At 56.1% G+C, this 15236-nt stretch overlaps 4 protein-coding genes across 4 annotated transcripts; all 4 read left to right on the top strand.

Moving 5' to 3' along the window:
* Positions 1-93: 93 nt before the first annotated feature.
* Positions 94-1662, top strand: J4E83_008014 (uncharacterized protein; the record flags this gene model as incomplete). The annotated part of the gene is made up of 2 exons (XM_049334911.1): positions 94-147; positions 199-1662. The coding sequence occupies 2 exons, from the start codon at positions 94-96 to the stop codon at positions 1660-1662; spliced, it is 1518 nt and encodes a 505-aa protein (XP_049186062.1).
* A 921-nt stretch (positions 1663-2583) lies between these two features.
* Positions 2584-3655, top strand: J4E83_008013 (uncharacterized protein; the record flags this gene model as incomplete). Its single annotated transcript, XM_049334910.1, has 3 exons — positions 2584-2820; positions 2889-3490; positions 3544-3655. The coding sequence occupies 3 exons, from the start codon at positions 2584-2586 to the stop codon at positions 3653-3655; spliced, it is 951 nt and encodes a 316-aa protein (XP_049186061.1).
* Positions 3656-6532: 2877 nt separating this feature from the next.
* Positions 6533-13640, top strand: ACC1 (acetyl-coenzyme-A carboxylase; the record flags this gene model as incomplete). Its single annotated transcript, XM_049334909.1, has 5 exons — positions 6533-6730; positions 6812-6982; positions 7041-7135; positions 7195-12056; positions 12106-13640. 5 exons carry the CDS (start codon positions 6533-6535, stop codon positions 13638-13640), a joined length of 6861 nt encoding a protein of 2286 aa, XP_049186060.1.
* Positions 13641-14405: 765 nt separating this feature from the next.
* Positions 14406-14902, top strand: J4E83_008011 (uncharacterized protein; the record flags this gene model as incomplete). Its single annotated transcript, XM_049334908.1, has 2 exons — positions 14406-14594; positions 14705-14902. The coding sequence occupies 2 exons, from the start codon at positions 14406-14408 to the stop codon at positions 14900-14902; spliced, it is 387 nt and encodes a 128-aa protein (XP_049186059.1).
* Positions 14903-15236: the final 334 nt, after the last annotated feature.

The following is a 15236-nucleotide window of genomic DNA, read 5'->3' as shown; positions in this document are numbered from 1 at the left end:
ACCCGGAGAGTGAGAGCTTTCCCCGCGTTTGCGATGCTTTTGTACTATTTCTTGGATCCTTCTTAAGTCGTCATTTCCCCGGATTTCCCTGCGATGGCTTCCAACGATAATCCCGACAAGATGAGCTACATCTACAACTCGCAGCTCGTGAGCGCCCCTGACATGTGAAGATGGACACTGGCTGACATTGATCGTTAGGATGCTTTCACACTTTACCATATCTCGCACGAAAAGGAGGAACATAGCTCGGTCGGCCCTGTACTCCCTGCCCTCGGCCATGCTTCGTCTGGCGCTTTAGGAACCGTCGTGTCGAAACTCCTAACATACCCTCTCGATGTCGTTATTACGCGCCTCCAGGTTCAGCGGCAACTACATCACGGCGACGCGCACCCGCATTACAATGGTTTCTTCGATGCCATCGAGAAGATATACGAGAGGGAAGGTGGACCAAAGGCCTTCTACAGCGGCGTAGTGCCCGAGGTTGTGAAGGGTGTCGCCGACAGCTTCCTCTTCTTCCTAGCGTATTCATATGCGCGACAGAAGAGGCTCGAAGCGCGAGGTACTGGACACAGCTTGCCGGCGCTCGAAGAGATTGGCGTTGGCGTCGTCGCAGGCGCCTTCTCCAAGTTCTTCACCACGCCCATCCAGCAGATTGTTACGCGGAAGCAGACGGCGGCGATGATGCGCCAGGAATCGTCGACCACCATAGCTCCACTCTCCAGTACCAAGGACATAGCACATGAGATTATGCGCGAGAAGGGCATACAAGGCTTCTGGTCTGGCTACTCTGCTAGCTTGATCCTCACCCTGAACCCTTCCATCACTATGCTTCTGCACAAGGCTCTCCTGCGATTGGTCGTACCCAGGGCAAATCGAGACGATCCCGGCGCGCGCATGACGTTCCTTCTCGCCGCCATAAGTAAGGTCCTTGCCTCTACCGCTACCTACCCGTTCTCCCTCGCAAAGACGCGCGCCCAAGTGTCCTCACAGAAGCCCTCTTCCGGCATTGGTGAGACCTCGGACAAGGAAAAGTCGGACGAGCCGCTCGAGTCGAGAGCACTCCAAGCTAGACAGCGGACAGTGTTCAGCACCATCTTGCGCATCGCCCAGACTGAGGGAATATGGGGCTTGTACCAGGGTCTTGGGGCGGAAGTGCTCAAAGGCTTTTTCTCCCATGGTATCACGATGTTGATGAAGGACCGTATTCATGCTGTCATCATCAGCCTGTACTACACTGTGCAGGGCGCGTTGAAGGAGTACCCCAGCCCAAGTCAAGTCGCACAGTCGGCATCAAACAGCGTTCAGAGTGCTTATGAACAAGGCAAGGAGCAGGCTAGCGATGCGTATGCGAAGGGCGCCGAAGTCGTCGGCAACGCAACGGAATCGGCAAAGCACGCCGTTTCACAGGGCTCACAGCAGGCGCAAGACCTTGTTGAAAAAGGCAGAGATGCTGTTAGCGAGGCCGCAAGCAGCGCCTACGACCAGGGCAAGAACGTGCTAGACAAAGGACAGGATGCTGCCACCAATGCCACTCAGCAAACTGGTGAAGCGCTTGAGCATGGCAACAGGGCCGCAAGCGAGGCATCGCAGCAGGCCAAAGACGCTGTTCTGGACGCCGACATCAAGGACATCAACGGCCCTGACAAGGGTATCAAAGAGTGAGCCCTGCGGCAGATGATTTTCTCAGCGCCTTCAGACTGTACATATACCCGATTGATTTTGTGATTCTTTGTTCAAAGGCATGTCTGGATGGAGGATGTATTTTTTTGGTATGGTTCGCGTCAAAAGCGTACCTGACTTTCGTAATGCATAATGAGCAAATAATTGCCGGGTGAACTGTCCATCTACCTTGGGCGATCTGAAACGTCAGGGTGTCAGTATCCACTGCCACGCTTCGAGTAGCTGGTATGTCCATGTACCTAGGTACCGGACGGAAGCGTTCCAATGAAATTGAGTCTGTGTCCAAAGTGACTGCAATGGAAATCGTGTTCACGCCAGAATAGTACCAGCGCGTCGACTTGAAGCAGGATTTTCCAGCCTTGCGGGCTTTGTTGTCTCTGCTGCGCTGGCTATTGTGGGGATGGCTGGTCACGGTACGTCGCATGTGTCATGCCGGTGGCTGGTTGCAGCGGTTGCCCTGGAGGCCAATGCGCTAACCACCTGGCTCCGCCCGCAGCGCCTCCATCATCAACAACCACGCCTGGCGACACATCCGACTGCATGCCGCAGTTGAGCGGCGACTAACTACTAACCTGCACAGGAACAGGACAACTATTGTTTGCGCGACAGTGCGAGCGCGAAGAACCGACTCGAAGTTTCCGATAGTCGGCGGCGCATGACTGGCGACACTCACAGCACGGCCATTGGACAAAAGCGGAATCGTCAACATCCCGGACACCAAGAGGGCAGCCGCAACCCACGCGCACACCACCAGCTGCGGCTTTCTATGTCGTAGACGCCGGTGACGACATAGACCGCGACCGACCAGCTGTGTGTTGACGTCTCGTCACTGCACCCCGCCCAGCTCATTCCCCTGATCACCGCACGCTGTTGGCAGTCGCAGCCCAACCCCCCACCGCCATCATGACGACCACCGGAGCGCAGTCTTCGCCGAGCCGGGGAGGATGGAGCAGCCTCGAGGAGGAGCTGGCTTACTACAAGTCTCAGTACGAGACGCTGGAGATGGAGCTGCAGGAGTTTCAGGCATCAAGCAAGGAACTGGAGGCCGAGCTCGAGCGCGACGTCGAGGAGAGCGAGAAGCGGGAGCGCAAGCTGCAGGAAAAGGCAGAGAAGCTGGGGTTCGAGGTTGAGGAGTGGAAGGTGCGTGGCCTCCGACACAGTTGGGGCGGATGTATGCCCAACAGACAGTCACTAACAAGACACCACAGACAAAGTACAAGCAGAGCAAGGCCGAGGCCAACAATGCGCAGAACACGCTCCAGAAGGAGATCACCACGATGCGCGAGAGCCAACGCGCCCTCCAGATGCGACTCCGCGACATCGAAGTACAAAGCGACGATTTCGAGCGCCAGGCACGCCATCAGACATCATCACTCGAGGATGTGGAATCCAAGTACAACGTAGCCATCGAGCGCAGCGTCATGCTGGAAGAAGAGATCAAGATCGGAGAGCAGGAGCGAGAGGCACTGCGGATAGAAACACAGCGCCTTAGGGACGAACTGTCAGACCTGCGGGTAGAGGCGGAAATCACGCAGGAGAAGTTGCGCATCGCGGAGGAGACGATTGAGAACCACCACGTGCGTAAGGTATCCAACCATCTCTCTGGTGATGCCCTGAGGCCACGCTCGCCGGTCTCCGAGGCATCGACCACAGCAACCACCGTCTCCTCGCCCACAGCTGCTTCGACCCCACCACACTCGAAAGCAGATGGCCTACACACGGACGCGACTCCTCCTTCGCCACCGCTGTCCGATGCACCGATCACGACTAGATACGTACCCTCGACGCCCATGCCCAAGCGAAAGAACTCGTATGCGCCGCTGGACCCAGGTGCAACCCCTCGCGCCGGCTTGTATCAGCGAGTCCCAAGGCACTCGCGAGGGCCCAGCATGTCAGCATCGCGACCAAGTACAAGTGCCAGTGGGCGGGCGACACCCTCGATACGAACAACTGCGCCCGCATCGCGAGCGCCTAGACCGAGCTTTGGAAGTGCTGCACCGCCGCCAAGTTTGCCTAGGTCAGGCTCGCTCGTTCAGGTTCGAGGGCTGATTGGTAAGATGCAGAAGCTCGAAGAACGGGTACACGCAGCGCGATCCAAGCTCCCTGCGCCAACTACGACCCCACCGCGAGCCAGCCCCCGAAACGGCAGTGCCATGGGACACCACGTGCCAAGCACTGTTACATTGAGGAGCGGCAGAAAGCGCAGCTCCCACGCATCAGCGGGCTCGTCAGTCCCTGGCGCCTACGAGTCGGGTGTAAGCCGGCTGTCATTCGGCATGTCGACCTCGTCGCGCGAGCCCACCAGCAGCAGACCTGCCAGCCGAGCATCCATGTCGTCACAGTCAGCAATACAGCGGCCGGCAAGCAGAAGCAGCACCCGAACGCCACTCGGACATTATTCGTCTTCGTCTATCAGCGGAACGGAGCCCCGGATGCCAAGGCCAAGGAGCTCTATGAGCGGTCATGGCCATTCGCATTCGCTGTCAATGTCGCGGCGGGATACAGACGCCAACAGCGACGGAAGCGGCGTCTCAACACCAATGGGCAGGCGACTTACACTGGAGAAGACAGGCATACCTACACCAAGCGGGATCCCAAGGCGTCAGAGTGCAGGACGCAGGGCAAGCAACAACATGGACAACGGAGACATGGCGCCTCCTGCTCGGCCACGAAAGATGTCGACGCAGGCGGAAGAAGAATCATACTAGGAAGGAACGGCGCATTGGTAGGAAGTTAAAGGACCCGCAGAACCACGTGTGTGTACCTCTGGATCGATCAATCTCTGGTGCATGATTTTCACGGCACTATACCTCATGCATGCTGGAGTCGGGTTTGCGATGCATATGTGCTAGAGTTTGGGAAATGGGATACGGACGGGGTGTTTCCGTCTTGAGAAGAAACTCGAGAGGTGCCCAGCTCCTTTGAGGGCAGTTACATATTACTTTTACATTCAGATTTCTTTTGTTCGAAACCAATATACCCCGAATTCCATTCACCGCTAGGCTCGCCGTTGCTTCTGTGCACATCAGCTCTTCTGTTTGTTTCACATCTTAATCTCGAAATACTACTACTACTACTACTACTACTACAGATCTCACGTGCTCTCCTTACTTCAAACGGAGTAGACTGCTCGTTCTGGACGAAAATCTGGGGTAAAGTTGCATGCATGCGCAGCCGCATTGGCGTTGGTGGTCGCGTAGTCGAAAATCGTACGATTCTGATGTCAAACGGCGGCCTGTCCCGCCGCGTTGACCCAAGCAGGAACCAGCACCAGCTACTCGCGCAAGACCCTGGATCTTCGGAACGCGCCTTCGGAATCTAGCTTGCTTTATCTGGATAGGCATCCTGGCCTGCTTTATCTCGCAGCATCGCTACCAAACTGATAGTCGTTGTTGTAGAGATGCGGGCGGCGGGACTACGGGGCTTTGGCCGGCTGCCCTGCGGCGGTACCTGAGCACAACGTTTGCGACCTATGCTCTGCGGGACATGTTTTCTTTATTAATTCTACCCGGCTTCTCACGCCGTCGTAGACTACTAGACTGCTGTATGGAAGCCGGTACTTTTCTGTTTCAGCGTCATCTACGGTGTGCTAAATTGAGCGTGTGCTTGATGTTTGTTCCGAGAGCGGCCGCTTTGGGCGCTGATTGGGTGGCTGCGATCGGAGTCCGGTGGGAGGTATCGGGGGAGGAGACCCGAGCATTACTCTTGCTGTTACTCTGGCGTGGTTTGGCAAATGTGAGACTGGTGTTTGGTTATTTTGGGAGATGGGTGTATGGTGGTGTGAGGGCTTAGTGGGGTGGGGAGGCGGCGGTGGTGAAGAGGTGAGATGGGAGATGTTGACGATATCTAGGTGGGCAGCTACGTGTTGGGAGAGGGGTAAAGTTTGAAGTGGCGGTGATAGATATCAACTCAACCCTGAACAGTCAGCGGATCAACGGCAGACGGGAGGCTTGACCAGCTGTTGGTGAGAGATAGCCAGGGCTCAACACATGGGCATGCAGGTACTCGTGCTCGGGTTGGGTCTCGCAACAAGCAACTAATGCGGAAATGCTCCCAACAGACCTAGAACAGATGCCGCCATGGCGAGCAAACTCTCAACATGCTGTACCCATCGATCGTGAAAAAATGCGGCAATCTTGACTTGATCCAGATAGCTGGCTAGTCAGTCAGCGTAGCTAAGTAGTGAATTGGCCCGTAGACCAGCCGTCGTGTGTACATAATCGGGTTCCGAAGGGCTTCCGAGTCGTCTACCGTGGCTTCGAGAGGGATGGACAGGGGCGTTATGGGGGACGTGGTGCAGGGCCTTGCCGTCTTCGGCATCGCTGGCGATGCGATAGCTCAACAGTGCTTCGGGAAGTGCATTGGGGTGTTCCGCTATGGCTCTAAAAATTTAATACATACGTGAGCTGCTCCCGGACGCTTGCGACCATTTCCCCTCCTCTTGCTCTGCTGTATTACCTCCCTCCCACATACTGTATACCTCGCTGTGCTGTACTTCTCCTCGTACGCACTACTAGTCCCTCTTTCGCTCAACTCCACGCGTTCGTTGTTGGTGCTTCCTCCCGGCGCCGCATAGAATTCCTGGCATTGAAGATTGCTTTTGGGTCTTCCACACCGACACTACGACTGTCCTCTACTAATAGTCTGCTCGGGCCCTCCCACCGACAGAATCGTTAGAGACGCACACGTCGATTGCAGAGCATCGTCGTTTTCGGGTCAATCAGATCTACATTCGACACTAGAGGCCGAGCTCCAGCTTGCCCTTACCAGTGGAAAATTGACCGGACCCTCACCGAACCGCAACCCAACTTCGCCTTCGCTCCTTCCTCCCCACATCCCAATTCCTCGGTGCATGGGATTGCCTTTACACATCATGGCCGGAGCTGCACAGAACGGAGTCAACGGGGATGCTAATGGCGCCCCGAGCTCCTACGCCGCCAAGTTCGATCTTGCTCCGCACTTCATCGGCGGGAACAACCTCAAGGTAGCGTCGCCGGGCAAGGTCAAGGACTTTGTGGCGGCGCACGACGGACACACGGTCATTACCAATGTGAGCGACACTCTCCGCAGAGAGCAGTGAGAAAAGTGGTGGTGTTGAGAAGGCACGCGCTGACCAGTGGCTTCCCCGCAGGTGCTCATTGCAAACAACGGTATCGCCGCAGTCAAGGAAATCCGCTCGGTGCGGAAATGGGCGTACGAGACATTCGGCGATGAGCGGGCGATCCAGTTCACCGTCATGGCGACGCCCGAGGATCTGCAGGCCAACGCTGAGTACATCCGCATGGCAGACCAATACGTCGAGGTACGTGCTCCCCCAGACAGCGGCGACGAGCGATGCATGGCTAACGGCGACTATGCAGGTACCCGGCGGTACCAACAACAACAACTACGCCAACGTCGAGCTAATTGTCGATGTGGCCGAGCGCATGAACGTGCACGCCGTCTGGGCCGGATGGTGCGTATACAGCCCAACGAACGTCGGATGAGGGTTCATGGCTGACTTTTTGCGTCTAGGGGACACGCCTCGGAGAACCCCAAGCTGCCCGAATCGCTCGCCGCCTCGCCCAAGAAGATTGTCTTCATCGGCCCGCCCGGGTCGGCCATGCGCTCGCTCGGTGACAAGATCTCGTCCACAATCGTCGCACAACACGCCAAGGTGCCGTGTATCCCCTGGTCGGGAACCGGCGTCGACGAGGTCCAGGTCGACCAGCACGGCATCGTCACGGTCGAGGACCACGTCTACGACAAGGGCTGCACAAAGTCATGGGAAGAGGGTCTGGAGAAGGCCAAGGCCATTGGCTTCCCCGTCATGGTCAAGGCCTCGGAGGGTGGCGGCGGCAAGGGCATCCGAAAGGTCGAGCGCGAGGAGGACTTTGAGCAGCTGTACAAGGCGGCTGCCTCTGAAATCCCCGGATCGCCCATCTTCATCATGAAGCTGGCGGGCAGCGCGCGCCACTTGGAAGTCCAGCTGCTGGCTGACCAGTACGGCAACAACATCTCCCTGTTCGGACGTGACTGTTCGGTGCAGCGCCGTCACCAGAAGATCATTGAGGAGGCACCGGTAACAGTTGCTGGCTCAAAGACCTTCCAGGAGATGGAGAAGGCTGCCGTCTCGCTCGGACGCCTCGTCGGATACGTCTCAGCAGGTACCGTCGAGTACCTCTACTCGCACTCGGACGACAAGTTCTACTTCCTCGAGCTGAACCCCCGTCTCCAGGTCGAGCATCCTACCACGGAAATGGTAACGGGCGTGAACCTCCCAGCCGCCCAGCTCCAGATTGCCATGGGTCTCCCACTGCACCGTGTCCGTGACATTCGTCTCCTGTACGGTGCCGACCCCCACGCCAGCTCTACCATCGACTTTGACTTCTCCAGCGAAGGCAGTGCCAAGAGCCAGCGTCGCCCCACTCCCAAGGGCCACTGCACGGCCTGCCGTATCACCTCTGAGGACCCAGACGAGGGCTTCAAGCCCTCCGGTGGTACTATCCACGACCTCAACTTCAGGAGTAGCTCCAACGTCTGGGGTTACTTCTCCGTCAGCTCCGCCGGTGGTATCCACAGCTTCTCCGACTCGCAATTCGGTCACATCTTCGCTTATGGCGAGAACCGACAGGCCTCGCGGAAGCACATGGTTGTTGCGCTCAAGGAATTGAGCATTCGTGGTGACTTCCGCACGACTGTTGAGTATCTCATCAAGTTGCTTGAGACTCCTGCTTTCGAGGACAACACCATTACCACTGGCTGGCTCGACGAGCTCATCTCCAAGAAGCTGACTGCTGAGCGTCCCGACACGATGATCGCGGTCATTTGCGGTGCTGTTACCAAGGCCCATGTTGCAAGTGAAGCGTGCGTCAACGAGTACAAGACCAGCTTGGAGAAGGGTCAGGTGCCTTCCAAGGACGTGTTGAAGACGGTCTTCCCTGTCGACTTCATCTACGAGGGCTACCGCTACAAGTTCACCGCGACCAAATCCACCATTGACAGCTTCACCTTGTTCGTCAACGGCACAAAATGCTCAGTCGGCGTCAGGGCACTGGCTGATGGAGGTCTCTTGATTCTGCTCAGCGGAAAGTCTCACAACGTCTACTGGAAGGAGGAGGTCGGCGCCACCCGTCTCTCCGTTGACGGCAAGACCTGCCTTCTCGAGCAGGAGAACGACCCCACCCAGCTGCGCACACCATCGCCCGGTAAGCTCGTCAGGTTCCTCGTCGAGAACGGCGAGCACGTTGGCCAGGGCCAGCCTTTCGCTGAGGTTGAGGTCATGAAGATGTACATGCCTCTCATCGCCCAGGAGGCTGGTATGGTCAACCTCATCAAGCAGCCAGGAGCCGTTCTTGAGGCTGGTGACATTCTTGGTGTTCTAGCTCTGGATGACCCTTCCAAGGTCAAGTCGGCCCAGAACTTCACCGGTCAGCTTCCCGAGCTAGGTGCCCCTCAGGTGCCAGGAGCCAAGCCACCGCAGCGATTCGTCTACCTGTACTACATTCTGCAGAACATCTTCCAGGGTTTCGACAACCAGGTCATCATGCAGAGCACTCTCAAGGAGCTGGTCGATGTCCTCCGCGACCCTGAGCTGCCATACGGCGAGTGGAACGCACAGGCTTCCGCTCTCCACGCTCGTATGCCTCAGAAGCTCGATGCTACCTTTTCGCAGATCGTTGAGAAGGCCCACAGCCGCAACCTCGAGTTCCCCGGCAAGGCCCTCAACAAGGCTTTCCAGAAGTTCGTTGAGGAGAACGTTGCCAAGGGTGATGTTGCGCTTCTGAAGGCCGCATTGGAGCCTCTTTCCGATGTCATCACTCGCTACTCCGAGGGCCTCAAGGCGCACGAGTACAGTGTCATGATCAAGCTCTTGGAGATGTACTGGTCTGTTGAGTCACTTTTCTCGTCTCGCACGTCGCGTGATGAGGAAGTTATCCTCAAGCTCCGTGACGAGAACCGCGACAACATCATGAGTGTCGTACAGACTGTTCTCTCTCATGCCAAGGTTGGCGCGAAGAACAACCTTGTCCTCGCCATTCTGGACTTCTACCGACCCAACAAGCCCGGTGTCGGCAACATTGCCAAGTACTTCAAGGACACCCTCAAGAAGCTCACCGAGCTTGAGTCGAGGCAGACAGCCAAGGTCTCCCTCAAGGCACGTGAGGTGCTCATCCAGTGCGCTATGCCTTCGCTTGAGGAGCGTACTTCGCAGATGGAGCACATCTTGCGCTCTTCCGTCGTTGAGTCCCGTTACGGCGAGAGCGGTTGGGACCACCGTGAGCCCAACTTCGAAGTCATCAAGGAGGTTGTTGACTCCAGGTACACTGTGTTCGACGTTCTGACCCAGTTCTTCGTTCACTCAGACCCATATGTCGCTCTTGCTGCGCTTGAGGTATACACTCGCCGAGCTTACCGCGCGTACCAACTCCAGAACATCAACTACCACAACGAGGGCGAGCAGCAATGCTTCCTGTCCTGGGACTTTATCCTGCGCAAGGTTGGTGAGGCTGAATACGGTCTCGCTGTTGAGCCTTCTGAGCCCGGTACTCCCAGCACACCAGGATTCGAGCGTCCTCCTCGCATTCAGTCACTCAGCGACATGACTGCTTGGCAAAACCGATTCGAGGGCGAGCCTACCCGAAAGGGTGTCGTCGTCCCAGTTGAGTACCTCGATGACGCGGACGAGCTCATCAGCAAGGCGCTCGACATCTTCCCCAACCTCGGCAAGGAGAAGAAGGGTGGTATTGGCCTGAGGGAGGGTCTTACCCTGAAGCGCACTCCTACTACTGGAGTAAACGAGCCCAAGCACACTGACGAGCTTACTGGTGTTCTGAACATTGCTGTTCGCGACATTGAAGGCAGTGATGATAAGGAGATCCTCGAGCGCATTCTGCCCATTGTCGACGACTTCAAGCAGGAGCTTCTGTCCCGCCGCATCCGCCGCATCTCATTCATCTGCGGTCACAAGGACGGAACTTACCCCGGCTACTACACATTCCGTGGACCCACATACGAGGAAGATGCCAGTATTCGTCACGTCGAGCCTGCTCTTGCCTTCCAGCTTGAGCTTGGCAGACTCTCCAAGTTCGACATCAAGCCCGTTTTCACCGAGAACCGCAACATTCACATCTACGAGGCTGTTGGCAAGGGCGCCGAGAGCGACAAGCGCTACTTCTTGAGGGCTGTCGTCCGATCTGGCCGTCTTCGCGAGGAGATCCCCACCGCGGAGTACATGGTCTCCGAGACCGACAGGTTGATGACTGACATTTTGGATGCTTTGGAGATTGTTGGCACTTCGCAGGCTGACATGAACCACATTTTCATCAACTTCTCACACGTCTTCCCTCTTAACCCCACGGAGGTTGAGGAGGCTATTGGCGGTTTCTTGGAGCGCTTCGGTCGACGACTCTGGCGTCTCCGTGTCACTGGCGCTGAGATCCGCATCATTGTCACCGACCCCGCCACTGGCATTCCTTACCCTCTTCGTGTCATCATCACCAACACCTCCGGATACGTCATCCAGGTTGAGATGTACGCCGAGCGCAAGTCCGAGAAGGCTGGCAAGTGGCTCTTCCACAGCATTGGTGGAACCACCAAGATTGGTGCTCTTCACCTCCAGCCCGTCTCGACTCCTTACCCCACCAAGGGAGCGCTGCAGCCCAAGAGGTACAAGGCTCATCTCATGGGTACTCAGTACGTGTACGACTTCCCTGAGCTGTTCCGCCAGGCTACCGAGAACAGCTGGATCGAGGCTATCAAGAAGCACTCCTTCCTCCGTGACAGGCAGCCAGCGAAGGGAGAGTGCCTTGAGTACTACGAGTTGGTGCTTGACGACACTGACAACCTGGCTGAGGTCAACCGTGACCCTGGCCACAACACCATTGGTATGGTCGGATGGATGGTCACCGCAAAGACGCCTGAATACCCCCGTGGCCGTCGCTTCATCATCATCGCCAACGACATCACATTCAAGATCGGTTCCTTCGGTCCCGCGGAAGACAACTTCTTCCACAAGTGCTCTGAGCTTGCACGAAAGCTTGGCATCCCGCGAATCTACCTTTCTGCCAACTCTGGTGCTCGTATCGGTCTTGCTGAGGAGCTCATTCCTCACTTCTCTGTTGCATGGAAGGACGCCGACAAACCCGAGGCTGGTTTCGACTACCTCTACCTGACACCTGAGAAGTACGAGCACTTTGTTGATGGCAAGCGCAATGATGTCATCTGCGAGAAGGTTGAGGTCGATGGCGAGAACCGCTACAAGATCACTACTGTCATTGGTGCTGAGGATGGTCTTGGTGTTGAGTCCCTCCGTGGCTCCGGTCTCATCGCTGGTGAGACATCGAGGGCGTACGAGGACATTTTCACCATCACTTTGGTGACTTGCCGCTCAGTTGGTATGTATCTTCTGTACGATGTCCAAATTCGTTTACTAACGCTACATAGGTATTGGTGCTTACCTCGTCCGCCTTGGTCAGCGTGCCATCCAGATTGAAGGACAGCCAATCATCCTCACCGGTGCACAGGCCATCAACAAGCTGCTTGGTCGTGAAGTTTACACCTCTAACCTCCAGCTTGGTGGTACCCAGATCATGTACAGGAACGGTGTCTCACACTCGACTGCCGATGATGACTTCGAGGGTGTCTCCAAGATCGTCCAGTGGCTGTCATACGTACCCGACAAGAAGGGCAGCCCCGTCCCGATCTCGCCATCTGCCGACAACTGGGACCGCGACATCACCTACTACCCACCTGGCAAGTCAGCCTACGATGTTAGGCATCTCATCGCCGGAAAGGAGGACGAGGATGGTTTCCAGTCTGGTCTCTTCGATCGCGGTTCCTTCGTTGAGACTCTTGGTGGTTGGGCTAAGACTGTTGTCGTCGGTCGTGCTCGCCTCGGTGGCATCCCTATCGGTGTCATCGGTGTTGAGACACGCTCGGTCGAGAACGTCACACCTGCTGATCCCGCCAACCCCGACTCCATCGAACAGGTCACATCCGAGGCTGGTGGTGTCTGGTACCCCAACTCCGCCTTCAAGACTGCTCAGGCTATCAAGGACTTCAACAACGGTGAGCAACTACCGTTGATGATTCTTGCCAACTGGCGTGGTTTCTCTGGTGGTCAGCGCGACATGTACAACGAGGTCCTCAAGTACGGTTCTTACATTGTCGATGCACTCGTCAAGTTCGAACAGCCCATCTTCGTCTACATTCCCCCTTACGGCGAGCTCCGTGGTGGATCTTGGGTCGTTGTTGATCCTACTATCAACCCTCAGTTCATGGAGATGTACGCCGACGAGGACTCGCGTGGTGGTGTGCTCGAACCCGAAGGTATCGTCGGTATCAAGTACCGTCGGGAACGTCAACTCGACACTATGGCCCGCAACGACCCTACCTACGGTGCTCTTAAGCGCAAGCTGAACGACAAAGCAACACCGGAGTCCGAGCTCAGTGAAATCAAGGCACAGATGACCGAGCGCGAGAAGAAACTTCTACCTGTCTACGGCCAAATTGCCCTCCAGTTCGCCGATCTGCACGACCGCTCTGGCCGCATGCAAGCCAAGGGTGTCATCCGACAAGCTCTGCGCTGGCAAAACGCCCGCCGCTTCTTCTACTGGCGTCTGCGCCGCCGTCTCAACGAGGAGTACATCCTCAAGAAGTTCGCCGCTGCCGCCTCGCCCACACACGACAACCCCATGGCCAACCCGCTCACCCGCAGCCGCGGCTTCGAGATGTTGAAGCACCTGTCCAACATCCCCAACTGGGAGCAAGACGACATGGCCGTAGCAACCTGGTACGAGGAGAACAGGCCCCTCGTCAGCGACAAGATCGAGCAACTCAAGACCGACGGTATTGCGCTCGAAATCGCACAGCTCATGCGCAAGGACCGCGAGGGTGGCCTAAAGGGTGTCATGAGCTTGCTCAGCACCCTGCCCACGAGCGAGAAGGAGGAGGTGCTCAAGATGCTCAGCAGGGCATAGTAGTAGTACCCATGTTTTCGATTATCATTCGCTTTAACGGCATGGCATAGCATATGGGGTGGTGTTTTTTTCAATTTTCTGGGTGGAATTGGGAATGGTGATGATGGTGTAACTTTAGCGTTGCTACGGTGCGACTGCGTTGTCTTTTCGCAAATTCCCCCCTTCTTTAGCTTATCAAGTTTAGTTACTACATAGATGAGGAAGAACAGGGCGGGGTGTTGGGAGGCACTTCCGTTCTTGTTCTTTCCCGTTGTTTAGATGTGTAATTGATCTTCAAGTTCAAAAAATGTTTGGTTGCTGTGCTTAGTGTGCTGGTGGCGGTGCTTGCATCCCGCGTTCCCACGTCCCCACGTGGCTTCGCTTTATCGTCGGCCTTACATCCCGCGCCTACGAAGACACTCATTGTGCTCCTTCCCTTGCTTTTTTGGGATGTTGCGGCTGCGCGCTCCTTCCCGTTCCTTGGTGATGCTTGTAGCGTGGGAAGGAAGGCATGCAGATCGGCCGAACTCCACTTTCAGCTGCGGGGTTCCGTCGCGGTGATACGTCACTAGGCCGCAAAAACAGCATCACCGATGCAGAAAAATCTACTGTGGTTTGTCGCGACGTTCAAATCTTCTTCTCTTTCTCAATCATACTGTCCCACTTGTTACCCAGCACATACGCGACATCGTTTTCCAAGCGAGCCGAAAAGCTTGATCGCTAGTCTCCACACCAACACAGCACACAACAAGACACGGAAGCAGGAAAGGAACAAGAGAAGCCAACATGGTCTACACAATCGTCGTCCACCTCCTCGCCAAGGAAGACCAGGAGAGCATCAGCAAGCTGAGTGCTAAGCTTGTGGAAGCGAGTCAGGTGTACAGCAAGGATAAGGAGACGCTGAGTTGGTTCGTTATGCAGGATACGGTGGATAAGAGGAAGTTTACTATTGTTGAGCGGTACTTGAAGGAATCTGTGAGTTTGATGCCTCTTTTCTCCCTCTTACCGAATTGATGATGAACGTGTTCACGGGGGGCTGGTGTCAACAGTGTGGGTACGAATGATTCGGCTAACGCTTCCAACAGTCCCAGCAATACCACCTCAACAACCCCTACTGGAAGACTTTCGATCCTTACGTCATCCCGCTTTTGGCTGCGCCTATGGATTTGAGGCGTCTTGAGGAGTTGGACACTACGGTTACCTCGGCGGGTTCGCATTATCATGAGGATGCTGTTAAGTCTGAGACGAGCGTGGGCAACATGTTCCAGGGTACTGATGCTTAGATTCGGATACCCATGGCCGGCGCACTAAGCCAAAGAAATACGAGAAGATCAAGTTTACCATCGCCGTCCAACGTGAATGCCATCCCATTTCCTGCTGCAGCGCCTTTTCTCTGTGGCAAGTCCTCAGCACGGCATCTAGAGACCGCCCTACCCAAAAGTGGAAAGCGCGACTATGTGCGTATCTGCCGTCACAAGCAATGAGTAACAATGTCCATTGCTGAGGCGCCGGTTGGTCTTCGGAGACATGAGCGCCGCTTGTGTTGCGGGAGTTGTTATTGGCTCATCATCTACATGCCATCGCATGACTCATCAAAGTACCGTGGTATCGGCAGGG

This window comes from Alternaria metachromatica (assembly GCF_023757995.1).
Source record: "Alternaria metachromatica strain BMP 0045 chromosome Unknown scaffold_21, whole genome shotgun sequence".
Classification (NCBI taxonomy): Eukaryota; Fungi; Ascomycota; class Dothideomycetes; order Pleosporales; family Pleosporaceae; genus Alternaria; species Alternaria metachromatica.
The sequence above is the reverse complement of the archived record's forward strand: the minus strand, read 5'-3'. Positions and strand labels throughout refer to the sequence as shown.